Below are 27283 nucleotides of genomic sequence, written 5' to 3'. Positions count from 1 at the left end.
ACCTTGAGCGCAGTAACTCACTGACCGCCACGCACAAATTCCAGCTGCAAATATAATTAGTGTTCAGTGGAGTTCCAAAATTTCCGAATGAGTTTTCTATCATTTATGTTCCCAAGACATCTCTATCTATATTTTTAAGAGGGTAATGGGATACTTTCTTCACCCGGGAATCGAATAATATGTGTTCGGGATCCGATAGGGACAGATTATTTTTACACTGTCAAGCTTTTCCGTTACGCAAAGGCACGGAGAAACCAGTTAGTTATTTGATCCGCCACTGACTGACGCTAATATTAGCGTTTGAACTTCAGAATGCCTTGTTATCGTTTAGTGTAACATATTAACTTATCTTGAGTGCATGATCATGGCCTTCTGTACTTTAATTTGTATAGAAAAATAAAAATGGTATGAAGAATCCTCAGTCATTACTTATAAAAAAAATATTCATTTCAAACTTAAAAACTGCAATTTTCTGTTGCTGCAGCAGTGTGAAGAGATTGCTTCAGTTAGTAATGCTGCTACCAAATCAGCGTGAGCACATTCTAAATGTTGAGTGATATCTTTTTGCTGCATGCTGGAATTCGGATATCTAATACGAGAGATTACTAAATTAATTTGCGTACACACCAATAATTCCCCATTTATTCACAAAGTGTGGTATGTTAGGTATTAACTTTCCTGTATTGTCGACTCACGTTACCTGTACGTTCCGCACAGCCTCTTTGCATAATGGCTTAGAAAACCTGAAGCATCATCCCACGCAATTGGTTAAAATCGAAAATTTCAGTTCATATAGGGAGCATGACCTTGGCGTCACTCATCTCTTTCTTCTGAGGGATTTCTTTCGGTAATACATGGCAGTGGTCTTCAAAAGGGCCGGCCGGATCATTGAATCAATTCCCTTCCTCTTTAGCGGCAATCTCCACCGAGGGACGGGACGGGGGGAGGATGATTCGATACGTGGTGATGTGAAACGCAGACCGATATGGGGAACAAGGATGGTAATGGCGACGGATTCAATCCTCCGTGCTCGCGAATTGGGAGGTCCTCCCGAAGGCGAGCATCCGACTTCACTTAGCACCCTCTCTCCCAGAGAAAGCGCTTTTTCAACGCACCAGCCAACTTTTCTTTTCCACCGTCGGATCACCCGGCTGATGCATAGGTATTTTGCTTGCTTTGGGAGGTGGCCTCCGTCGCGTCCACTTTCTCTCTTTCTCCCTTCCTCTCTCTCTGTCTTCCTCCCTAACTTGGAAAACCTTCGCTCTCCCCCATGCCTCCGACCGACCTCACTCTCTCGCTCCCCCAAAATCAATGGAGTAATGACGGTAACCGGTCGGCTTTGTTTGTTGCGTCACGGTGTTGATTGCGTTTCCCCCGTTACCGACCCCCTACCCCAATGAACCCGGTGTCGTAGGTTTGCCTATCAATTAGTCTCCGTTAAGTGATTCCAGGGTTTTTCCAGGGGACGTTGTTTTTTTTTGGGGGGGGGGAGAGGCAGACGTTCGGAGCGAGTCGGGCCTTCCGCCATCCCTCTTCCTGATCGATCCCGGAAACCTTTCTGGTGGCGCAAACCTGATATATCTGGCTTCATCAACGCATTTCTACCAGAAACTTGTTTTTTTTTGTCAGTAGCTATGTACGTGCTAAAAATTTTTGTGGCCAGATGAATAGAAAGAAAAATAATATCCTGTTAGAGGAGTAAGCGCATTCCTAATCGGCAGGTTGACAAGGGAAGTTTTGCAGGTGCAGTCTGATGGAATCACCAGTAACTAAGGGTATATGTTAAAAATAATCTTCGTGGTGAAATCTATTTCTTCGTTACCTGTCATCAAGTTTTAAATCCATTTTTATGAAAAATTATAGTTATAGCTCCACTGTAAAAGCCCGTGGAGATTTACAGCATAGCAAGGTTAAAAATGTCGTAAAAACAATTAGCAGGTTGTCTTTTAATTGCATGAATGTATTTTATAGCCAAGTTTCTTAAGTGGAATAGAGTTTTCATGTAGTTTTTTTCTGCGTACTTTTCCCCCAAGTAATAATTAGTCTGTGTAGGTAGCTCTCTAGTATTTTTGTCGATACTTGCTGATGCTTACTTCATATTGAGTACTCGGAGTAATTGGGTTATTTTGCCTCCGTAGACTGAAGTAATATCGCTTCGTAAACTCAACTCCCGAAAATTCGTTATCCCGTAACACAAAACCCATGATTTGAAATGTGAGACCTTCCACTAACACGTGAGCGCGTTGCTCACCACACTAAATTGGACTGAAATTGATCCCAACTAATTATGGATATTGCATTAATGTCTTAAATTTAACAGCCAGGCTTGGGAGCTAAATGTGGTTATAAAAATAAATAAGACTATTTAATTGGCGCAGAATACCCTTATTTGCTATAATTTTCCGCGAGAATTACTAATGTTTTAAGGGAGAAATGGTGAAAAAATTGACCTCAATTTTCAAATCAGATTCATTCTCGAGAATTAAAGCATTAAGGAAAATCTCATAGAAGTGAAATTGCTGGGCAAGATGATTCACAATTTTTTTCTTTTCTCTCTGCTGCGGCTTGTGTTTTTCATTCATATGGATCTTCATTTTCAACTCGGTTTGGAAATGATTGTATTTTTTATAATGATGGCATCGTCCGGGAAAGTTGCCAAGGACTATAAAAATATTCTCGCCGCTTTCACCGATTGCGATGACTTTTTGGAATCTTAAGAAGCATTCTCAGTTTTTTTCCCTTACCAGAGTTTCGTGTTTACATTATTGCTACCGCTTTGATACTATTAACTCTTTTTCGATATTTTTTTCCAGTTTCTCGTTGCCAGAATTTTTATTAACTCTATCGTACTTTCTTCTTGATTTCGACGGCTTTATATCCGAAATTTATAAATTTCATATTGGCTGTAAATGAATCCGTGAGGTTTTATAATGTAGAAAAAAATTGCCAGTGCATTTTCATTTGAACTGTGCGACTGTAATCTTATTACTAACCGGCCAGCCAAATGAAATGGGGTTTGTATGTCCAGCCCGCCCGATAAAACATTTTCATCTGCATCCGATGAGCTTTGAATCCGATTTCTGTATGTTCTGTGTAGTTTTCGCAAGAGCACCGAAGAGTAATTTATTTTTTATTTATTTAAATATCTGTTCAGTTATTGTTATAACTACAAGAGTTGTACCCCATTTCCGAAGACAAGGTCGAAGGGTGGAATATATTTGGCGATTTAAAAACATTTTCACGCCAACATAACTTGTTACCGTTTGCTTTCTCCAAAAGGTCCTCCATCATGAACTCGCGAGTGTTGCGTTGGACAGGATGTTTCATTGCGCTTTCTTCGCTGTGGCGTATCGACTTTCTTTTCTTTTAATGATTATTTTCTGTTATTTAACTTCTACTTTACCTGTTGCCCAACCAAAATGTTTTGAGTTTTAAATCAATTGTGAATGGAGGCATTAAGTTGAATAAGAACTGAGCAAATGTATTTAGTGGAACCGTTCATTTATATGTTGTGCTTGCTAACATTAGCGGCCGTCAAACAAAAACGAACAACCGCTACAACAACCAGACCGTGCACCAACAAGGACACAACCCTAATTATAACCCCAAGAATAGTTGCTGGCCCCGGTGGTGGCGGGGTAACGTCCTCGCCTGCCAACCCAGAGGTCGCGCATTTGATTCCCGCCTAGATGGGTTTTCTTCCATCAAGGGCTTGGGTGTTTTTAATTGTTTCTGTTGTAGTATTATTTTTTTAAATACGATGTAAAGGCCGAAGTGCTGTTTTCGGATTAATGTAAAAATAAATAAATAGAAATTGAAGATGTAGATTTAAAGAAAGAAGTTGGACATTTTATTCAAATATTTTTACAGTAGTATTTAAAGCTTCGGTTATTTATAAGGTGGAAGGCCAGAGAAAAAACCTAGTCTGATGTTAAAGTTCAAATTCTATTGAAGAATAAATTACTTAAAACAAATGGAAATAAAAATGTCCTCTCATATTGAAAAACGAAAGATTTAATTGAACACAGTATATAGTACCATATAAGGATAATTCTAGTATGACAGGCTGTCGGGATTTTTAGGGTTCCTAATCTAAAAAGCACAACCGCATTCCACTGTTACGATGCTAAAACAATCCATAATATCGCCAAGGACCATATATATGTGTATATATACACACGCACACCTTAGATGTATTAGTAGAATCTTGGCTTATTCAGTTAAAAAGCTGCAGAGAACACGCTTTTATGAAAATCATCGCAAATTTCAAAACCTTCAATCCAAATGACCACGAAATTTGAAGAAAGGGAGGGCGTACGATGCCATGCCAGGGAAAGTTGGCAGATAAAAAGCCAGACTTGGGAGGAAGGATATGTGATCGCAAGGATATCCTCCAGCGACACCGCATGAAGTCCACCCATTCATCGCATCGGATGCAATCGCTTCTCCAAAGACCTTATTAAAGCCATTAATCACGACGTGTAGTGCTCTCATGATCGACCCCAGCTCAGGAGAAGGCAGAGCAGAAGGAAGCTTCGCAGCAACAACACCGGTTAACGAGGAAGTGAAGATTTCGTCTGAATAGGGTAAATAGATGAACTTAATAAATAAAGATGGCCGTTTTCACCGAGTCATTCACCGCTAGACACATAGGTAACACGCAATATATATATATATATATATATATATATATATATATATATATATATATATATATGTATATTTATAAATTATTAAATTACTTCTTTGTGGTAAATAATATTAAAATTGGCATATTTATTCCATATCCAGAAATACCTTTCACCGGAATTGTTCACGAAAAAACACTCGATTAGTTCAAGTAGGCAGACCGATAAGCAGGATAAGAAAAAAAACCATTTTAATTTCAGAGGCTCGGTAAAAATAAATATGAAATAATTTTTTTAAACGTTGCTATATTAATGACTTACTAAATTGAAAAATATTTTTTTTAAATCCCTCCACGCTGAGGCATTTTCTATTGTAATTTAATAATTCCGTTCCAATTCGTTTGGAAGCCTTTACTTAAAACGTTTTCGCACGTAAGTCTATTTAACCTAGGTATCTGATTGTGCTTAAGAACATGACGTCCGCGAAACACCACTGTTGTAGCCGACAACATTATACACCAAAACGATGGATGTTTGCTCAACAGGAAAAGATATATACTACTGTCGGCAGTCAAATGAAAACCGAACACCCGCTACAACACACATTCCGCTAAAAGCTGGAAGCTAGCTTTTTACGCATTGATACTGCCATTGCTGTGGTAGGAGAACTGCATAGTGACAACTCACAGGTGCTCGTAGTTTTTGTGTTATATTTATCCACCAAGAAAAAATACAACAGAAGTTCGAACACATTGCTCGCCTATGCATTATACTAGTCATTATTTTCGCTCAAAGGACGGTCTTTCTAACATATTTCCAGGATTTTTCTCTCTCTAGACGCAAGGAGTCTGTTGACCCATTCATTCCCTTTCTTTCACTTCTAGATTCGAGCCTAACAATATTCAGCACGACTGTAACAATCTTATTTTATTTATTCATGTCATACCTGTGGAATTTCAAATTATTTGCATGTGTCTTAGTAAGCAATTTAATATTGATTGCAATGCGCTTCGGATTGGGCACCGGGCCAGTTGGTAAGTGGTCGAGTCACATTTCCTTTCGGGGAAGGGGAACGGGGGCGGGACATCATCCTCTTCCTCCTCCATCCCGCTGCTGGCCAACCTTCCGGTCACAGCTGTGCGACATCCGACGATTGGCGCGCGTCGCACGGATGGAGATCGCCGCCATCTCCCTCCCCACCCCCACAGCGGCACGTGCGGGCTCTCTCGCGGGAAGCCCCTCGACGTTTCTCCTTGAGGCCAGCTCGCGTCATGGGCGCTCCTCTTGGCCACTCGGACAGGATTCGACTCACGACCCTTCCTCGCCCCTCTCCTCCTCCACAACCCCCCCCCTACTATTCCCTCGCCCGCCCCTAGCCCACTCCCGCATCTAATAGTCATGCACCGCCACGCACTGCATGTCTCGTCCCAACCTCCTCCACCCGCTGGTACGCACTCCCTCCTCCTCCCCCATCCCTCGTAGCCTCCTCCTTCACGCATCATCGTTCCCTTCCGTCGATCTCACTTATTTATTGTATTATCCTGATCTTAAACGCGGCTCATTTATTTGTTTTCATCCGATATTCTGTCGGGTCGGGATTCTTTCGGAGTACAATGATGTACCTCGTACGTCTTGGTGTTTCCTCGGCTGAATCAAGTTGCCCTGTTGTGAGATATGTTTGGCTCCCTCTACATATTCATAAATAATGTCACAACTTGATTCCATTCGCTTGTACCCTCTGTATTGTTTATCTTTTCAATACGACTTGATATTGTTTCACGGTTTTTCGGAATTTTACGCTTGTAATTAAATTGAGTTTTTTTCCCGGTGGAGAGTGCATAGATGAAATTACTACCTACACCTACTGAATCTCTTTTACGTTCTGGGGTCGGAATTATATTTTCCTCGATCTCTTAGTCTCCCGCTAGTCTTAGCCCCCTTCTCTTTACTAATAGGTCTGTAAAAATCTAAAGCTGATGTCAATGCAATCAAAATCAGCGACGTTGGAGTTATTTTTTCATATTCCGTGCAATGATAAGTTTTTAATTTTGTCATGTTATATTTTTATTTAGTTATTTTTCTTTTTTATTACAGTTTTGATTTTTAACGTGTTCGTTCATTTAACATGGTCCCATGTTCGGATTCTTGTGAACCTCAATTTTCTTTGCAAGCCAGGCTTCATAAGGACCCAACCTGTATTTTATCGAGCATTTGTTTTGCGGCTCACATTTTCTCATCGCCCCCATTGTAGGATACAAATATTGGGTAGAAAATCCAACCATCCTACTGATTCCACTTTTAATTACGTTTACTGATGCTAACATTGAAAGAACTGCATGAATTACGGACAAGTACTTGTACGTTTCGTTTAACTTTGAGCGTGGAAGCAATCCCATTGTTGAATTTTGAGCTTTATAAATTTACTTGACTTCTATTTTGCATCAATTTTCTCTTAGGTCTCCGCTTGACGTTAGCGGTAATCCCAATATCTGAGAAATATTGAAACCATCCTAGAAGCTATCTTTTTTTGCCCACATATCTAAACAAAGTGACAGATATTTCGCAAGTCTCTGGCTCCTACGATACATGCCTCCGACACTCCCTTTCACGTCCGGCCTTTTCCCAGAACATCTGCACCACGTCCATGTCTCTACAATCCACCGACGATCGCTTTCTTCCTCCCCCCCCCCCACAATGCCCATTCCCCTAGAACAGTTTCCCTCCACTCCCCGTTGGCAAAGGACAACGTAGCCTGAGCCCATTCCATGGCCAAGTGTGCGTCTCCTTTGTCCCTCTCTCTCCCCCACTCTCGCCATCTCACTCTCTTCAAGTGACCCGTCATCTTCAATGCAGGCATATCCTTCGTTCGCACAGCGTCCAAGTTTCATTCTTCACCGACACTCGACTTCCCTTCCGGGCGTTTCTCATTCGCAGTAAAGAGGGTTTAAAATACGTGGAAGAGGTTCGCAGTCATGAATATTCGCCGGCGATGTTTAGCAAAAATTATTCTCCAAGAATGCGGTTCAACTGCAAGAGAGAAAAACAAGCGCCCTGGCTTCCTGATACGTGAGGAAACCAAAAGGCTCGGGTGTTCTAATTTTTGCTTATAGGAGCCCGGCGTTCGTTGGGATTTATTGGCGCATGGCTGTTTTTGGCACAATTTTTAAAATCTTTATTTTCCCACGGTGTTGCCCTCGGACATTTTACTGGCATTAGCCGTTTCCAGCGTGGCAGTGTGGCGCTCGAGGAGGATGTTTGTCTACTAGAGAATAACTGTTCGCCGAAATTAATGGATTTCCCTTTGTACATAATTTATTTAATGCGCTACAAATTCATTAATTTTTTATACTCCGTGTCGCTTTCTCTCCTCTCTTTTCGCTGTTGACCTAGTTTCCTCTCTTGAGTTACCTAACGTGAACTGTCTTAAGTCGTTAGAAATGTCAAAATACACGTGTTATTTCGTTGTGGACGTTTATTTTGTAATCTTAGCGAGGTCTTTAAAGTGGGAAGGAAAGGGTCATTTGAAGTATGCCCTGAACCTTTCGCCCATTCACATTGCGATCCACTCCATGGGGGACTCCCCCTCGTTCTCCAAATAAAATTGTGGGATTGACGGCCCAGACTTTTTGCTATCGTAAACCTCCTCTGATCTTAGTAAAGTTGGTCCCCGTTTATTACGCGGGTATTGAGGAGCTGATTTAATGAAAAAGGCAGGGAAATCCTTTTCAGGAGTCTCCGTGACTCTTGGCAAGTATTTCAATTCTGATAATAACGTCGAATTGCAAACATCGCGCCGTGAACCTTTACGATGCAGTTGAGTATACCACGTGACGTGACGATTGCGATCTCTCTCATTGATTAAGCAAGTTGAATGATATTTTTCAAAAGATCGTCCTTTTGTGCTTGTTGCGCGAGAGTTTATAACCGTACATATTCTAAAAATACGGTCTTCTTCACTCTGGCCAGCGTCGATATACTGCCAGGAATCGTGAGGTAGAGACTTGGCAACTTAGATTTAGTTGGGATTGAGGATTTTAAATTCCCAATCGGGACGATAGGATTTGTGCAGAACATTGTTTTAGGAGTCGTGCCATTTCAAATCTTAACGCTCTCATTTCGGAATGCAGCGCAATTATTGTAATTAATACCGACGTGATAACACCTAATCATGAAGAACGGAAAATGCTCGTATTCAGCGGAGGAATTTCGCATCGTGGGATGCCCTACACGATCTTATGGTCTTCAAAGTTCCACTTCTCGAACGGCATGCGCGAAAGAATTTCAAGCGTATCGTCTTAGGACTCATTGCAGTATGCGCTAAAATATGACTGAATAATTCATCGCCGCCGACAAGTCTCTTTTCTGGGATTGTTTGTCGCGAAATATGTCGGATGCCTCAACAAGTGACGACTTTCTTGACTCGTACGCTTTTTGTGATGTGTTCTCTTGTTTTTCTTTAAAAATTGAGTTTCCTCAGGGCAAAGTCTTGGTCTCGTGTCTAATGTCAGAGTGAAAGTGCCGCTAGACTCTAGCGAGTTTCGTAGTGTTGAAAAGATTATGTTTAACAGTGGAGGAAGGAATGTTGAAAAAGAGAGTGACTGCGAGGAGTTTTGTGGCTGAACTTGTTGGCATTCATAATTTTTCAAGTTGACCAGTTTTTATCGGTCTAAGGACTGGCAACATTACCACCGAGGCATCGGTAGTTATGTTCTCTTCTGCGTTTATAACCTCTCCGTTTCAATGCTGAATTATGACGAAATCTAAATGGCGATTCAGCTGATGCTTTACCCTTATCAGTGAAGATTATGCAAAAGGCGAAAACTCAATTCGGAGATTGGCTTTTTTCGTGGTTTCTCCCAGGAGAAATACCGTAATTTTATTTAGATCTTCTGATTTATTGGTAATAAAGTTTTTATTGCACGGTAAACTAAGGCACCTAATTTTTCAGCGACTAAATACGATAATTTCATTCGGCATCTTCTCACAGTTGTGCTAACATGAGATAAAAATATCATGCGAGTAGTAGTGCCATCTGTGGGCGAGGCCGAGAACTTTTCAGACCACCCGCGTAAGTTCGTCTTTAATCTCAGTTTTTCATCTAAATGCTTGAATACTAAATTATTATTTTAGTAGAATATTAATATGTGGAATAACGTCTCTTATATAGCGGCTCCAAAATTTTATTTGCTTAGCAGTTATGTCGAAAAATCTATCTTAACATCTCTCCTTTTTCAAATATTTTAATCTTTGAAGGAGTTTATTGGCAGGAAATTTTAATGAAAATGCTAAAAAATTCTTTGAAAAGACTTCGATTGAAGCGTGGCGTTACATGGTTAGGAAACATCTCCTCCGAGAGAAAAGGATGAGCGTGGATTGGCAGCTCTTGAGATGGGGTACGGAGAATGATGGAGATGGGAAAATAAGATAGGGGCAGAGGGGAAGACAAATGGAGAAGTTATAAAGGAGAATAGAGGAAGCTAGTGGGGCAAGGAAGAGGTAATCAAGAGTAATGGGGCATCGAAGGCCGTGGCAGAAGAGAGAACGATGGGTAAATACAAAGAAGGGTGTTTAGGATAGGACGGTAGTGAAGGTATTAAATGTGTGGACGTTAAGGATAAATGACGTGAATCGATTGGTATTCAGTGTAAATGGTAGGCATGTACTATCATTTTGCGGGAAACTGAATGTAGCAAGTGTGGTAAATTATTTCAAAAAGCTGTTTTTAATGGATTGGCGCCCCAATTCCAATCCTCAGATTTTCTTCGATACAAACAAAACCAAAGGTTGGTTTCGTAGCGATTGATTTCACTGTCATTTATTTCGCTACGTACATTTTAGTTTCGCGAGTACGTTTTAATTTCGCGAGTACGTTTTCCTCATTTCTCTTCGATGTGGAGGGCCCACACCGCAGAAAACTTGGCTGCCTACAAAATTGAATTAGTAATTGCTCAAGCACTGTTACCTTCTGCGATCTTTCAATTGAAACTGGACTTAAAAATATTCTCAACTCTTCCTTTTACGATGTGGCCATCCAGGCGAGAGTGGTCCTGAGGGGGAGGGGGATAAAATCCATGAAAAAGGGCAGTGATTTGACCGATCAGAGCTGTTGTGAGTAAAATAGTATCGATGGGTGAGTGGTGGTTACATTACAAGGCGTAATATGCACTTTCTTGGGTAGGCGGAAGGGTCTTGAGGTTTAGGGATGGAGAAGGAAGAAGAGTAGTGGGTTGTATAACAGGGAAATGTTGTCAGGGCAAGTTTGAAAATGGAGTCGCTCTGAGAACGAGGTTATCGGAAGTGCTCGGGCTACGTGCGATGACGTGAAATGGGCGGACTGGTGTCGGAATAGCCGCCACCGGTTGGTGACGCGCGACATCAAGAAGCAGAGAAATGGGAAAATGTTTTGGTGTTAACCAATATTTATTTTTCGTCCCCAACCTCGTCCACTCCTGTGACACGGCCTTTTGCGTACAGTGTTGTTAAATCGATATGAGAAGTTTTAAGTGATATCTTAGAGTCAGCGTGGGTGTTTATCTCCAGCATAGCTGTTCCCTTGAGAAACAGTGGACAAAACATAAGTTTTCATTTACCTTTTTCTTTATTTAACTCGAAAATTACGTGTGACCGTTGAATTTTCATGACCTCGAGCTTCATCCCAAGTTATTTTAATAATTTAAGACCCTCTTTCTTCTTTCTATAATTTCCGTCGTACAGAAGTTACCCAGTGAGTAAAGACATTATTCAACCTAGTCTGGGGATATGGAATATTTTTGTCCTTAAATGCATTCCCTATTACCAGCTTATGAGACCTTTGTAAATAGGACAGATTTTGACCAAAATATTAACTTTAAACGGCAGTTAGAAGATTTAAATTGAGATTGATTCTAAGTACGCAAAAGAATTAAATTTATTTATTGCAACGGAAATGTTTGCGCGAATCTTTCAGCTGAACTTGACGCTAAGCAGTCCGATGATTTTCGGTTACCGTTAGCCTAAAGTTATTCGGCATTACATACAGACCAGGGTAGTGTTTGTCGTATCATATGATGTTACGGGCGCTTGCGGCCAATTTATGGCGATATGAGTATAATGCACGTATTTTGATAGCAAGTTGAGTCCACCACTTCATTTTAAGGATTTAAAGACCTTTAAAGGAGAAAGATCTCCTGCCTTCGACCCATGGTGCCATTCGCGATGGAATCGAGGTGGGATGGAGGAGAGCGGGGTCGGCATTAGTGAGGTTTTGCTGTGCTTACGATACTTTTCCCCTCGGCGAAATAAGCAATACAAAGCTTCCGATGCCGCGACGCAGGTGCGCTGCTTTGCACCTTAGGGGGGGGGGGAAATCCATATCGCTCGGATTGCCTCGCTCGCATAATCCAACTTATACATATGACGCAGTTTGCCAAGACTTTTCGTGTGCTCGAATCCATTGCCTGATTCGAAGTGGCGCGTTTGCGGCGCGACAGAAAGGCCGTTTACCCTGGAAGTTATGCATTACGAGTATTCCCTCCCCGGCCGTGGTCACGGTAAGTTTTCGCATTATTGTATTTAGCTATGTGCTAATTATCTAATTGCCGTTTAACATTCCCCTGAAATTTATTTTTGTAATGTATTTGTTTCAATTTCAAAATATTCAGAATCCTGAAGTTGTTCAATTGTGGCTTAATTTCTAATGTTTACTTTCTGTTTGTCTGTTCTTATCTAATATGTGATTCTTATATGTAATTTCTGATCTGTTAATTACTGTCTCTGATGAATTTCTTGTTGACACTCCCAGACATTAATGACGCACAAAATGTTTGGGAGTATCAAAATGTTGCGAAATATTTAGTGAAATCGATAACTATTGCTGACCACAAAACAAGATGCCTTTGTGGAAAGTTAATAGTATTAGCTCTGGCGAACTTGATTTTTAGTGGAGTTAATTCATCAGAAACAATTCAATGTCGATTAATTTGTAAACTGTTAGTTTCGTCGATGCTTTGGAAGTACTTCCGCCTAGTAAGTTGGTGTGATCGGTGTCAACTGGGGAAAACTTCGCAAAAGAACGAATGTAACGTTTGGCAAAGTGCCTTAAAGGGTACTGTTTTCTTGGAATTGCAAATTGTATTTCGTGTGTTGCGGATCTGAATTTCCGTTATTCCTCGGTCAATACGATACATACGATGTTCTAACATCGAGTCGTGAAACATTGATATCGACGGTGAGAATACGGCCAAATTACGTGAAATCTTAGACGAATAGCACGCGCGGTGATTTTTAACATATCAGTGCGGAGATTAATTAGAATTTAGGGAGAGGAATAACGAGACCGTCGCTACCCACCCAGCTCATGAGCAGAAACGAGATCACGGACTCCCGTTTCCAAGAGCGCGAAGGACGACAGCGTGGGGGCAAGCGCGAGGTCCGTAAGCCGTTGACCCGCCGAAAAATGTTTTCGTGGTCGGCCGAGGTTCGCGAACGGCCCATATGCGCATACGTGCTCCCGTCTCGCGAGCGAGCCGATCTCCCTATCCCACCCCTCTCGCGGCTTGCCCGACGGGAGAGGTCGCTCTGGGCTCCGTCCTCGCCGCGGGTACTGCCCCGCCCCACCCTGCCCCTTCCTTCCTCTCACTCTCCTCCCCGCCCAAGAAAGTGAAAAGAAGAAAGCGGTGAAAGTGACCGCGGCAGCAGCTGGCGTCCCCCTACAATTCCTCAACCGCCCCTTCCCCACCCTCGTCCCACACCCCTCTCTCTCCCCCACCTCTCTCACTACCTATCTCTTTCCCTCACGCCGCTCCTCTCCCCTCTTCGTCTCTCGTACAATCCGTTCGGGGTGGGGAAGGCGCAGTAGGTGCTCGTGGCGTGTTGCCTCTTTCTTCGACTGTGGTTCCCGTTCGACTGTGGAACCGACTCTTTTATTAACCAGGCGCCGCCTTAACTTGAAACAATTCTCCGACGGAAATATGCTACGCTATTTGTTTGCACCCTATTTTATTCTAGCGAATTGTACATTGTTATATCAAATGTGAGATGACAGTGGAAATATGATACAAGATTTGAGACTTTTCGGTTCAATGCTTCATAAGTGCATGTATATGAATTTTTGATTCTTTGTCCAAGGAATCCAAACGCAGTAATCAACCGGAAGAGTTTGATGGGTGCGGGTAGTGCTCACTCAATTCCAAGCCCCATACGGCGTTTAACGTTCACGCACCATGTTAAGAAGGTCAGTTTTTTTAGTTTTCCAGAAGATCTAGTCCACGAAAATAGCACAGCTTTGGTGAAGTACTCCGAGGTGTCACCCGGAATCGAACTCGGGTCCTCGGCGCTCTACCAAATGGACTCTCGACCATACCCTTCTAGAGAATCATGCGTAGAAAAATTTTTGGAAAGTACTGTCAAAATGAGTGAAGTTTTATTTGTATATTCCATTAGGAACAGGCATTTTAGTCCAATGGAAATGTTGGAGTAATTTGAAAAGGTCACTTCAGAGGTGGATGAACTTTAAGTGAGTGAAACCTAAGCCAGTAAGAAAGACAATAGGTCCCAATTTTTTTGGCTGTGACCCAAATTAGGTCGTACTCACAGGTTGTCTTCATGCTTTGACCAAGAAGGCGAAAAATTCTCGTGATACGAATTTGAAATGTCACCCACGTTCTGGCACTCCGAACCAAGATGGCAAGATGGCATACGCACTCCTCTGGACGAGTTGTTTACGACAAGTTAACACTTGCGCAAAACTTGATTTTATGATTCCTCATTCCAACGGGAATGTTGTGGATAGTCCGGTCACTACTTCTTTGTAAGATCACTTTACCTAGGTGCTACAATAATGCATTCCCTTCGTTTTTACTAATCATCATTCGATTCAGAGTTTAAAGATTTGGAGCGCTGTTTTTTTTAATTCTCAAATATAATCCTCTGAATTGACTAATGTACCTGAGTGTTTTCCTTGTGAAGCATTACTTCAGCCAATGAATTCGCATGAATTAGTTAAGGTCAAGGCACAAAATATGAATACGCTTCAAAGGCGCATTCATGTTCCCTCTAAAAGTGAGAAAATTGGTCTTGTTAGTTGAGCAGCAGAAATATAAAATATATCGTAATTTAGTGGAACTTGATGTGTAAATAAAAGGCAGTTCCATGGAAAACGATTCTTTAATCTTAAGAGCCGTGGAAAAATACATACTATTTGATGCAACACACCCGACTTGATTTCTTACCTTGCGCAGATAATGAATAAGCAAACGCTTTGGTCGGATAGCCCGCGGTTCATTGAACTGACGGCTGCTCATAATTTACAGATTACCTGTACGCTAGTGATATCCAACCTGTCCCCAGATTGGTGCGTATATCTAAAGAAACCCTTGTCCTTTGGAATATATACAACTGGCATGCGGAAGACATTGATGGATGAAGTTGTCTGTCGTGCCGAATATGCCGAATAAATCGAAGCGTGGAACTCAATATTTTTATTTTCCTCATGCTCCACATTTTATTGACGATAAAGCGCCATGTTTGTAGGGTGGAAGTTTAAATTGAACCAGAACTGAAGAGTTCGGCACAACAACTTCAACCTTTGGCTCGCGTGTTTCTGTTTGCGAAAATTGGCCCCCATACACGAATTGGTGCCTCAGGTTTCTCACCTTCCGTGCAATTTCAACCTAGGAAGGCCAAGCTCACTCGTTCCTGCTTTATGATTGGTCTTCATCAATATTAATTAATAGCCGAAGTTTCGCATGATTAGTAGTGTCATCAGGTAGAGTCTTATTGAATATTATGTAAACTACGTTAATAGTATATGGTGTTGTTAATATGGGAGAACGGTACAATCTTTGACGAAGTGTGTGTAATGGCGAAAATTTGTCCAAGCATTAGGTGGTCATCAGTTTATAATATTAGACGGACCCAGTTTCGAATTATGAGGCGAGCTTTCTAGGTTGCTGCTTATGCTGATTAAATTTCTTAAAAACGTACAGGACAGTACCTCGGCATCATCGCAAGTAGTTCGCGGGCCCTGCGTGTCTTCTTTTTCTCTTCGGTCTTCCTTCCCCTGCACTTTCCATTTATTTTATTTTTATTTACATACCCTGCAAGCTTGGGTGCGGGGCAGGGGGTGAATACACACCAGAATAATTTAACCTGAAAATGACCCTACCGCGGTCAAAAAATGTTATAATGATCCCCTAACGTTCGTGGAAAAAATGACATCTTAACTCTATCTGTTCTACACTTAATCTCTCTAATTTTAGTCGCGTGATCTCTCCTACCGTAGTACGATGGGTGTAATAATACATTTCCAACATCACTGCTAAAGACCTTCCAATTTATGTAAGAGATTCAATCTGTAATTTAACCTTCGCTCCGTGAGTGATTCCCAGCCTAGCTGTTCTAATATTTTGCATACGCCACTAAGTTTATCATAACAACGTTTTACAAATATTGCTCGTACACATTGCACGCGATCCAATTCGGCTATAAATCCAAAAAAAATGAGGATCCCATATACTTGCAGCATATTCTAAATGAGGCCTAACCAACGACAGATAACAATCCTCTTTAACCTTTTCATCACATTTACCTAGTACTATTCTAATAAATCCTAATTTTTTGTTAGCTCGCTACATTACCCGTATGTGTTTCACCCAGGAGAGATCGTGAGTTAGGATAACGCCTAGGTATTTAATTGAGTCTTCACATTTCATTCCGGTGTTCCCAATGCAGTTGGCGTTCGGGTGGGAATTGCACAGGCGCTGTGTAGCATTGAGGTCATCTGACAAAGCCGCTGTGTCCTCAGGATCACGGATATCACGGTAAACCACTGCATCATCGGCAAATTAACGTATCGTACTAGTGACGACGGAGTCAATGTCGTTGACGTTAAGTATGAATAAGAGAAGTCCGATGACACTTCCCTGGGGAACTCCTGAAGTGACTTCTACTGCATTTGAGCTAACTCTATCTAGGTCTATCTTTGTACCCGACCATTCAAAAAGTCTTTGATCCAACCCCGGATATTTTTATCTATGCCATATGCTTCTAGTTGTGCAAGTAGTTCACTATGAGGTACTTAGTCGAAGGCTTTCTTAAGATATAGAAAAACGACGTCCACTGGAACATTGCTCCCTCCCTAAGTAAGACTATCATGAACAAAAAGCGCAAGTTGTGTCTCGCAGGCTCTACATTTTTGGAGACCGTGCTGATTTTTTATGAATAACTCCTGATTGTCAGGTGTCTCACGATCGAACCAGCTGCGAACTATATGTTCTACCTTGTACGAAATGGATGTGAGGGAAATAGGTCTGTAATTGCTCAGTCCCCTTTGTCTCCGTTTTTAAATATTGGTGTTACGTTAGCCGCTGTCCAATCTCTGGGAACCTTGTGATCTACCAGAGAATTCTTATATATTATTTCTTGATACGGCGCCATTTCCGAAGTTAGATCCTTTAATATACGAACGGGTATGTCATCGGGCCCGGAGGATTTATTAGGCTTGATATTTTTCAGGAAACGTTCTATTCCATTACATGAGATTTCAATTTGGGTTATCGGTTGACCGGCACGATTTGGTAAGCTATCGGGGGTATTCTGTGAGATATTGTTGAAGACGCCTTGAAAGAAGGAATTTGATAATTTAGCATTTTCTAAACTGCTGGTAACTCTTTCGCCTTTATCATTTTTGAGTGAAATAACAGTAGACTTATCCCTGAACTTCTCTGACGTATGACCAAAATGCTTTTGGATTCTCTATTATATCATCCTGTGGTTCCTTAATGTATGTTCTATCCAGAGTTTTATACTTTGGGCTATATTTTACCCCAAATATTTCTCATTTAATGGTCGTTTTACTGCTATGAGAACCGCTTAAATTCAAAAGCAAGGAGGTCATTTATTAGCGGCTCAAGTTTTGTATCTGTCCGGTCCCAACTCGCTTAATTATATATGAGCGTTGGTTATGGTCTCAGGGCGGCCGTTTCTCACCTGGAGCATTATCGGATTTCGGGTATGGAGAGGACTCGAGAGAAAGATGCTATGGAAGTGGTGGAAGAGCGCCTGGGGCGTTGATTGTTAAGTTTTCTTTGGCCAGTCATCCTTCCTCGAAATATTAGGCACTTCTGTTCAAGCAGCATCGCGAAGCGGATTGTTGTTTTGACAGTAATCGAACTGTCACCTTCATCAGCACTTCTTACGTTAATGGATTAGTTTGCTTGCCTCCTTTTTCCGAACGCCCTTCCTTTCCTTCGGAGGTACTGATTGATGCAATCCTGATTATCTGTCCCATACCCTCCATTTTAGTTCTTCCTCTGTAATTCTCTCTAACAATAATACCTTTCGTAATTATCGTCATTATGCCGTAGTGCCTAAGATAATGCCGAATTAGTTGTTTTCTATCAATGTAAGAATGCATCTGAATTAATTTACATTTTAGTTTTCTCAAGTCATGTTGCTCCAAATCTTTTAAAATTAATTCCTATAATTACTTTTGGGCGTTTCTCCTGCGTATGTTCACCATTGCTAATATAATAAATGATCAATGAAGGAGCAATTTGACTGTTTTCTAATTTTTAGTTTCACCACTTGAATGTCACCTCACCTATTATTTTTCTCTATTGTCTTCCTCTTCATTGGAGATAAAACGAGTAGCAATTGTGCTCAGGTAAAGATTCATCAAGAAAAGCCTTAGTAAAGTCAAATAAAATATGTCCTTCTTTGTGCAGACATAGTCAGAAATTGTAATTACAAATGATTGTGGTTTTATGCTATTTGGCTTATTGTCCCGGCGTTGACGGTGCTCGAGTATACGTCTGCAGTTACCCTGCGATTGTTTGGCTTTTTGCTGAGGTGCGCGGCAGTTTCTAATACGAGTATGTATGCACAGCGAGGGACTTGCAAGTTTCCTCTTCTATTGTGCTCTGAAATGAAGTCTCGAAAATGCATAATTGGTTTTGGGAACAATGACTTAAGTACGCGCGAAGAAAATGTTTAGTTTTCTTCATGACACAATAGTTCTTCCTGTTGTGCGTATTAGAATTTTATCGGGAAAGGCTCCATCTTACTTATGAATGCATAACGATTCCATGAAATAGTACAAACACAGAAAATGCTAGTGCATCAAAGGAATATATTGCCGACCCACTTCTTAAAATCTTTGGAATTTCCTTAATCTTTTTGGATCTTTAGATATTCGCAAAATGATATCCTATGTGTTTTTGTTTTGAAGCAACGACAAAACCGGTGTCTTTTCTGCACTTTAATATTCAAAGTTTGAAGAGGTACTGAAAATCAATTCTCTAGCTGATGTTGCTGATGATTTTAATGCTATAATTGGTTTCCTTGCGCTATTGCATGCGGTGAAGGTTCTCCAATGCAGAAATCAGTCTCACTTATAAAAAAATACTGCTTTACTTCTTACAGCGGCGCCATATCCTATCATTTAGGTGCGGAGTGGCTCCTATCCTAGGTTCTGTAATAACCCTGTGGGACTTTCTTTCTTCTCGTGACAATTTTCCACTATTTTCTTTGGATATCCAATACCTTTTTTAAACCTTTGTCCGAAGGTCCCTAATATTTGTTACATATTCTACCTTTGGCGTGGTTAAAATAAAATAACTCTTTTGATTTAATTTTTCGTTAGGTACATACAGTGGAATAAAATCATGAAATTGATGTGGCACTTGTCCGAAATACATACACTTAAAGTGATCCCACTTCTTCGTTCACATACTTCGACTAGGACGACTAGGAAAATGTTTTATTTAAAATTACTCAATTGTCTATGAAAGTTAATGAATCACAATTAGTTTTCAAGGCGTGTTTTTCTTTTTTCCCTCGACCTTTACTATAATATTTCTGTCACCGAAAATGTACTTATAGATTCTGGGGGTGATTTATACGAAGAGAGGGACGCGATGAAATTTGAAACAGAAATGCGCAAAGAAACTCCTTCAGGAAAAAAACTCAAGACTTCAATCGACCTAATCTGCGGAATAGCTTCTTTCAGAACAGTTCAATGTCACATTCTCTCTCCTCCTCCACACTTTTTCTTTTCTTCCTCCCTCATTCATTACTTGGAACGGGAAAGTGTGTCGTTTCAACATTAATCAAAAATTCCAGTCGCTGGGATCACTTTAAGTGTATGTACCTTGGACAAATGCTATATACGTTTTATGATGTTATTCCACTGTATGTGCCGTATATTCCCAAGCATAAGGTGAGTTCAAATTCCTTTGGGATGAAATTCTACCTCTTTCTGCGAATGATATTGTTACTCTATCGACGAGTTCCTTAATGAAAACAGTTGCCGGTAGAATGATCATATTGGTTCCTTTATTCGTTATACAATTATGGCATATCCTTCTTCAGAGTATTAAGGATGAATAGACTATTATTATTATTACCTATTGCCTGTTACGGCTGCACCCTGCAATTACCCAACGAGAAAGACAAAAAGTTTCTGGCCAGCTTGTTTACATAAAATTTTGTTTGTATAGATTAACCAGTGAACTATTTACTTTTTGCGTTTAAAGTAAATCATTTTGCTGTTATTATTAATGAAATAAGATAGAGAGTGGTCCGATAAGAGACATATTGTAAGAGCAGTGATATCAGGTTACTTAATTTTTCTTAAGAAATAATATTGTAAACAAAAAAATCACGCGTCGCATACGATCACAGTCGGTGGTCGATCTCTCCCGAATTAGTTTTTGTGAAAAAGGAATCTAGGAGGAGGTATGTATACATAACTGGAACTCTGAGAAATTGTTTGCGAATTTCCTAACGCGGGAGCACTTAATCGATTTTATATTTGTGTGGGGTTCGAGATGGTGCGAGGGCTAACATACTGGCTTCCCACCCAGAGGGCGCGGGTTCAAATCCCGGCTGTGTTGAATATTTTTCAGAGGTATCTCGATCCCTACTTGAGATGCTTTGTGGAGGGCACTTTGAGTGAGTACGCCGTCCGTCGGATGAGACGTTAAACTTTGGACCCCTTGGTGCCTTTCGCAAAGAGTAGGCTAATGCCGACGCCGGGTTTCTCTACATCCTTTCCTGTCCATCCCCTATGGCGCAAATGACCTCAGTTGTCGGTCGCCTCCCCTAAAAACTACAACTACTACTTTATATTTGTTCCTAATAGATGTAATTGTCTTTGGATGCACGCAAAACTCATTCTTCTCTTCTCTCTTTCCAGGTATTGCGGGTCTCTTCACCGTGTTCTCCAGTTTTGTGTTCAGCTCTAGCGTCATCAATTTTCTTCGCAGTGATATTTCGGATCTCAAGTGAGTACCTGTTGAGGAACGCTCTCTTTTTTTCCTCCTCGAGTGGGGAGTTTCGGGAGTCCCCATGCCACCCATCCCTTGCCCGCGTTTCGAATCCTCCGTAACGTCATCACGAGTCGTAGTCCCCTCAATTTATTTCGACCCCTTGGAAGATCGAGGAGAAAGAAGAAGATAAGGCACACGTCTTTTTTTTTCTCGTTTAACCTTTGCTCTGCCGCCCATGAATGGAGGCCGCGAGTAGCCCTTCATTCATGGACGCCTCACTCTTCTTATGCATGCGTCGCGGGTCATTGGCTACGCTATTTTCTCTTTTAGTTAGTTGTTGGCTCAACTTCTTAAAATGTCATGCCACGCTTGGATATTTAAATGTGGAGCTATTATTTGTGCTTTATGTAAATGACTACTTTTTACCTAATGAAATTGCTGCTGAGTACAGGAAAGGAATAAATAACGATGATGCTTGTCTCTCATCTGACTGCTTTCGACGGATGAACTCTGCATTACTATATATCAATCGTTCTTTTGATAGATTTTCATGGGAGCAACAGAATTTTTAATCAGGTTCACCGCTCTACCTGGAGTTCTAATACATGTATTAAAACGTTTGAGAATCCCACTTGTATGGTATGGCTGCATTGCTTGTAGACACACACACACACACGACAAAATTGGACATCAAGCTATTACACAAGTGATGATGTACATGAAGAGACCTAAAAGACAAGGTAATTAGCACTAGTGTAATTATGCCATCTAATGGCTAGAATGGTCCAATAATGCTCTGCACCTGATCTCTTGTCATGACATACATTGTAAGATCTAAAATTTTGTCTAACAAAGAACCTTTGCTACCTCTTCAGGCCCCTTTACAAGAGGCCTAAAGAGGTAGTTAGTAAAAAGGTAGAAGACAAATTTGTAAAAGAGAATAACTATCGCTCCAAAGTTAATACATTTTATAAACTTTTGGGTTTTAATTATATTTTATATATATATATATATATATATATATATATATATATATATATATATATATATATATATATATATATATGGACTATTTTATGATACTATCGTTATAACATAAAATGGTATACAATAAAACTTTCGTCCACCAAGCGGCGTATAGCCATGAGATATGTTTTAAATGAGCATCCTTATTTCTAACACTTTATTATGAATTATAATACCGGCATTTGGCATTGTCAATATAATTCAATGGAAATATGTGATATCATTATTATTATCATTATTAATTATTGGCTTATGCACGTAAATGCTGAGATTAGCTATACCTGGCCGATTTTGTTTACCCCCGCAAGTCCTATTTTGCAGAGTTCTCCTAGAAATGATATTCGAAATAAACATCTCTTCAGCGCCATATCAATTTTACGAAGGAGTAATTGCTGCCCGAAATAATTTACTAATACTTCCTTGCACTTATTCAATTCCAACCTGTGATTAATAATTAAAATTTCAAGGAAAGATAGTGTTTTTAGCTATTGTAATTATTATAAATATAAGAAGGCAGCAAGTACCTGGAGATAATGAGTAATGGACTCTATTAAAATGACAATAGGTACCAGTTTCGAATGTGACTCCAGGGTAAAAATTCACCTGGGTGAATTTACGAGCCTTAGCATTCAGCCCGCGCTTTCGAGTTTCACCCAAGTATGTGGACTTTAACTGATCCTGTACTCGGGTAGACAAGGTTCTATGTATTAGCCTTCCTAGTATTAGGTGAGTTTTACCCTCATCGACCAAACCAACCAATCAACCGGGTTAATTACTGAGATTGTTTCTATCGATTAACTTTGTAATGGAAATGTAGAGCATAACCTTTCCTCTTTATCATGTCTTCAACTTTTTATCGAGACAAAATTGAAACCTTTTAGGTTGAGAAGTTAACTTCTACTTGTGCTCTAACCCCTTGTACACAAAGACGCGGTATTTATGATTCTAATTCCATATTTTCAAAATACGTATGTGCATGGAACTACTCGTCTCCTGCGGCCATCTCGCCGATGAGCTTATGATAACACGATACTTGTTTTCGACTGACACTCAATTGAGCGTCTTTCTCGGGCGATGGGCCGGAATGGGGCCCGAGTTTCTTCTCACCGATGACGTCGGTGCGCTCAGAATACTTGTGCCCTTAAGAAAATATAACTATTTTCTTTAATTTTCAATTTCTAGCCCATAGAACGGGTAGTTATATCGTTCGAATGTTTGCATCTTTTATGGTATTAACAAAATTGTTGGGAAAACCCCCAAAAAAAAAACTTTTTCTTCGTTTTCACGGTCGTGCATGTTAGATAGTTTTACTTGAAAACATTTTTCCTCCTTAGTCATTTACTTTTAAACTTTATGCATACAGCTTATTGAATGACTGTTTCTGGTCACTTTGTGTGTTTGCGTGACACGTCTCGGTTATATTTTAGTTTTATTTTCGGAATGATTTATTCTTATCTATTTTGACACTTACTGAAGTGAAGACGTAGCCGACGGGTAATATGACAAACCTAAACAAATCGGAAGATTGAATTTTGCTTCATGACTCCATGTGAATTGGAAAAAAAAACACTTTTGATCAAAATAAATTTTTAAATGCTTCCAGAAAGAACGTCACCAGCGCTGATTCAAGAATAAATTAGTGACTATTGCCCTAAAATATAAATCATTATTTCTTGTGGATAAACTTGAAAAAGATATATAGTAAAATAATTAAAATAACCATATATATGTATGTATGAGTGAATTGGTTAAATAAGTGTAGAGCCCATGTTGTGGAATATTTTTACTGTCCTTTCATTGGTTAAATCTCTAATAGACTGTTTGACAATCTGAAAAATCTATTTTGTACCTTAGGATGCGTAGACATTTGGACACTACTTATTAAACGACTCGCCTTACCCCATCGATTCCTGTTGTACCGCATTGTACCCTCAGGCCATTCATAGTTTCGAAATATCATCGCATCCCAAATATTACCGCAGCGCACATTTGTCCGTGGAAAACGTGGAATCTCTATGCGTCAACCGGTGAATTGATAGCAATGCAAATGGATTTACCCCCGGGGCAATTTCCTTCTGAGGCGAATGGAGAGTGTGTTGGTCATGAGCTATTCGTACTTTAAACGTGGAATCAACGATCCCTAGAGGACTTCATTCTCAGGTATCCTCCGACTTTTAACTTATTTCGGACAGCCTTTTTATATCCGTCGCAGTTTCTTTTGATTTTATTCTTTTGTACCCGTGTGCAATACTCGAGGACGGCTTCCATTCAGGATAAACTCTGGGGAAAGCGACCGGAACCCTTAGGAACGGCTCCTGCTGCAACGAGGGCGCTAGGGGGCGAAACTAGGGGTTGAACTACCGTCAGTCAGTCGCGATCGCTTGGAATAAATGCGACGCGCACTCGCAACGATCATCTAAATTAGGAACGGTGGGAGTGGTGGGTGAACTCCTCCCATTTTTCTCCCCTCCTCGACCAATTACACGGGACTCGGTAAATTGACAAAAAAAAGAAAATGTATCTCTGCTAAACCCTCTGTCGTGAAGGTAGTGAGGTTAAAAATTAACACATAAAAATGGAAATAAGCCATTGACACTGTTTAACTCTGCATAGTGGCATAATGCCATTTAAAACATGACAATAACATTACAACCTGTGATTTCAACGAAATATTATATTATTATTCCTATTCATTACCTTATTAAAATGCATCGCATTGAAAATTTAAATTGTTCTTTTTGGGCATTATTGGTTTCTTTGTTGAAGAAAGTGCCTTGGGAGTTTTAAATTCAAAATATGACGCATAAAATTCCAAAAAGGAATATGTATTGCGAACAGAAATCCCATAATGCTTATGTATGTAAGAGCTACTTAAATTACTCCCATAAGTAGCATATTTCTTATTTTATATAAAAAAGAACTTACAAGGTCAATCATATCCCTTAAAGTCTAACAATTAGGGGTTTTTTGTCCTTAGCCAGAAAAAAAGAACATATGCAATTTTAAATTAAGATATCATTAAATCTGTGGATATAAATGTGTTTTGTGAATAAATATTAGTCCAAACAGAAGTTAATTTTAGCTCAGCATTTTCATATATGAGTATTAAATAAAAATGTCTTGTTATTGGAGAAAAATATGCTTCATTTGCAGTAATTATTCTTTCATTCTATTTGAAATAAGAGTTCAGGAATTATATGCAAAATTGATTGAAAGTGAAGAAACAATGTGCATAAGTACTATAGGAAGCTCAAAATATTATATGAATAATATTTTAATCAGTTATAAATGTTTTCACTCAAAGACAAAACTTAACATGCTTGTGCAATCAGTGTTTTGGAATCCTGAAATGAACTACCTTCTAAAGTTGAAAGTCATGTGCTGCTTCTTGTGCCTCTTTGAAGTCAATTGAGTCTAGCCTGGGCTGAGTGGAGCTTATGGGTTTACCTCATAGTAAACACTCATTGTTTAATTAAGTGGTTGAATTTAATTTTCAAAGGAATGGACTGTGTTCATGTTAAGCTTCTGGTTATTTAAATTGTAAAGGCATTAATTCAAACTGCTTAAAAATGCTGATAAAGATTCATTAATATGCCAAGTTTATTTTTGCAAGCTGTGAATATTTTTCTGAGTAGGCTCAAGCTTACATTTATTTGGGCCAGTGGTACCCTTTTTGGAATTGCATTCTGTTTAGCGTTTTTCTAGATAAAATAGAAAACACATTTTATGTAATTATTCATTAATCATTTTTAGCCTTGCAAATGCAGTAGTAATACTTATACAAATAGATAAGTTTATGATTACCTACCAAACCTACTCTTTGGTGCAATGCTTTATATTCATCTTTTATCAATGCTGGTATTGCATTGAATTTGTGATTTCTAGTTAATATTTTCATGTTTTAAAAATCCAATGCTGTCCAGGAAATGTGTACCAACTTTGCATGATGCATTTTAGAAACTTGTAAGTAAATAGCTTTATTTCCTTCGTGCTAATGATACATGGGTCCTGTGATATAAGGCATATGTAGACAGCTCAGCTTGAGTTCAAGTTTCATTTAAATATTTTCAGTGTTATGTCATCCTGATATTGCATTGAAGTGATTGTCTGTAGAACTGTTTAGATATAGAGCAAAGCATGTTATAAATTATCATTGGATAGTCAAATTTTAGGGTAACAAGGATTAGGTGGACATTATGTTAGAGGAGGAGGTTTAAACATTTGTAATAGATTTATTGTGTTAGAGGCTACCACTCTCAGATGTATTTGTATAATTTAATTGTGCTTTGTAATATTCAAAGTAAGAAACACCTAATGTGCTTCAGTACTCACCTATGAAAATTGAAGGGACAAAATTTCAGAGTATTGCTTAATTTTTAGTCCAGCGTTTACATTTCTAGTAATGCTTCCATCATCACCCATATATTTTGCTTAAATCCATAGGATTTACCACTGTACTTTTTCAGTCATAGTTTTTCTTTTTTCCAACTAGGGATGCTCTCTTCTTTTTCCTGCTGCTGATTGATCTTTCGAAAGCCACACTGCTTGCTCAATTTGCTTTGAGCTCTTGTAGTCGTGCTGAAGTTCGTACAAACATTGCTCGTGGGATGGCCATGCTGGGACCAACTATTACCCTTGACACAGTTGTAGAAACATTGGTGATTGGCATTGGTACTCTTTCAGGTCAGTATATTGGTCTGCATTGGATTTTGATGCTAGGAATATATAGTTTTCATATATTCCTACCTGGTTTGCTAAGTGAAGGAGTAATGAGTTAATTTGTATATTGATACATTCATTAACTTGAAGTACATCTTTATAAGGCATTATTATCATAATAGTTAAGAGTTGCCTTAGTTAAGTAAATGATGCTGTGTTGTGTGGTTATTGATTTTCCTAGTATGGAGTAAATAACGTCTGATGACTGTCAGCAAAAGAATTTGATATCGAAACTGTAAAACTCATCATTTCTCATCACAAAATTTGGTGGCGAATGAAATCAATAAATATAGCTCACTCAACCAAGCTATATGTAAAAGTTCAGAGCCCATGTCATTGCATTTAAATTAAGTACTTCAAATGTCCTATGTAATCTATCATATTGACAACTTTTTTAATTGGGCTAATTAGCTAAATTGTACCATAATACACATTTCTAAATTACAATGCACTTATTGATTTCAGGAGTGAAGCGATTGGAAGTCCTATGCTGTTTTGCTTGCATGTCCGTGATTGTTAACTACATGGTGTTTATGACCTTCTACCCTGCCTGCTTGTCTCTCATCCTTGAGGTATTGTACCTGGGTTGTTAAAATTTATTTATTGCTATAAAAATTATAATAAAACTCATACTAAGCGCTAACATTCATTTATGAGCTTAAC

The 27283-nt window shown here is 39.6% G+C and overlaps 1 protein-coding gene across 1 annotated transcript in view; it reads left to right on the top strand.

Annotated features, from left to right (window-relative positions):
* Hmgcr (HMG coenzyme A reductase) overlaps nucleotides 1-27283 on the top strand; it is an 80454-nt gene that overhangs the window by 41085 nt on the left and 12086 nt on the right. Inside the window, exons 3-5 of the mRNA XM_071583127.1 lie at nucleotides 20803-20890; nucleotides 26394-26584; nucleotides 27086-27192. Coding sequence (XP_071439228.1) covers nucleotides 20803-20890; nucleotides 26394-26584; nucleotides 27086-27192 — 386 coding nt within the window. The remainder of the gene's footprint in view (nucleotides 1-20802; nucleotides 20891-26393; nucleotides 26585-27085; nucleotides 27193-27283) is intronic.

The sequence above is a fragment of the Hetaerina americana genome, unplaced genomic scaffold, assembly GCF_022747635.1.
Source record: "Hetaerina americana unplaced genomic scaffold, ioHetAmer1.1.p SCAF_129, whole genome shotgun sequence".
Lineage (NCBI taxonomy): Eukaryota > Metazoa > Arthropoda > Insecta > Odonata > Calopterygidae > Hetaerina > Hetaerina americana.
Note: the sequence above shows the minus strand (reverse complement) of the source record. Positions and strands in the feature narration are given on the sequence as shown.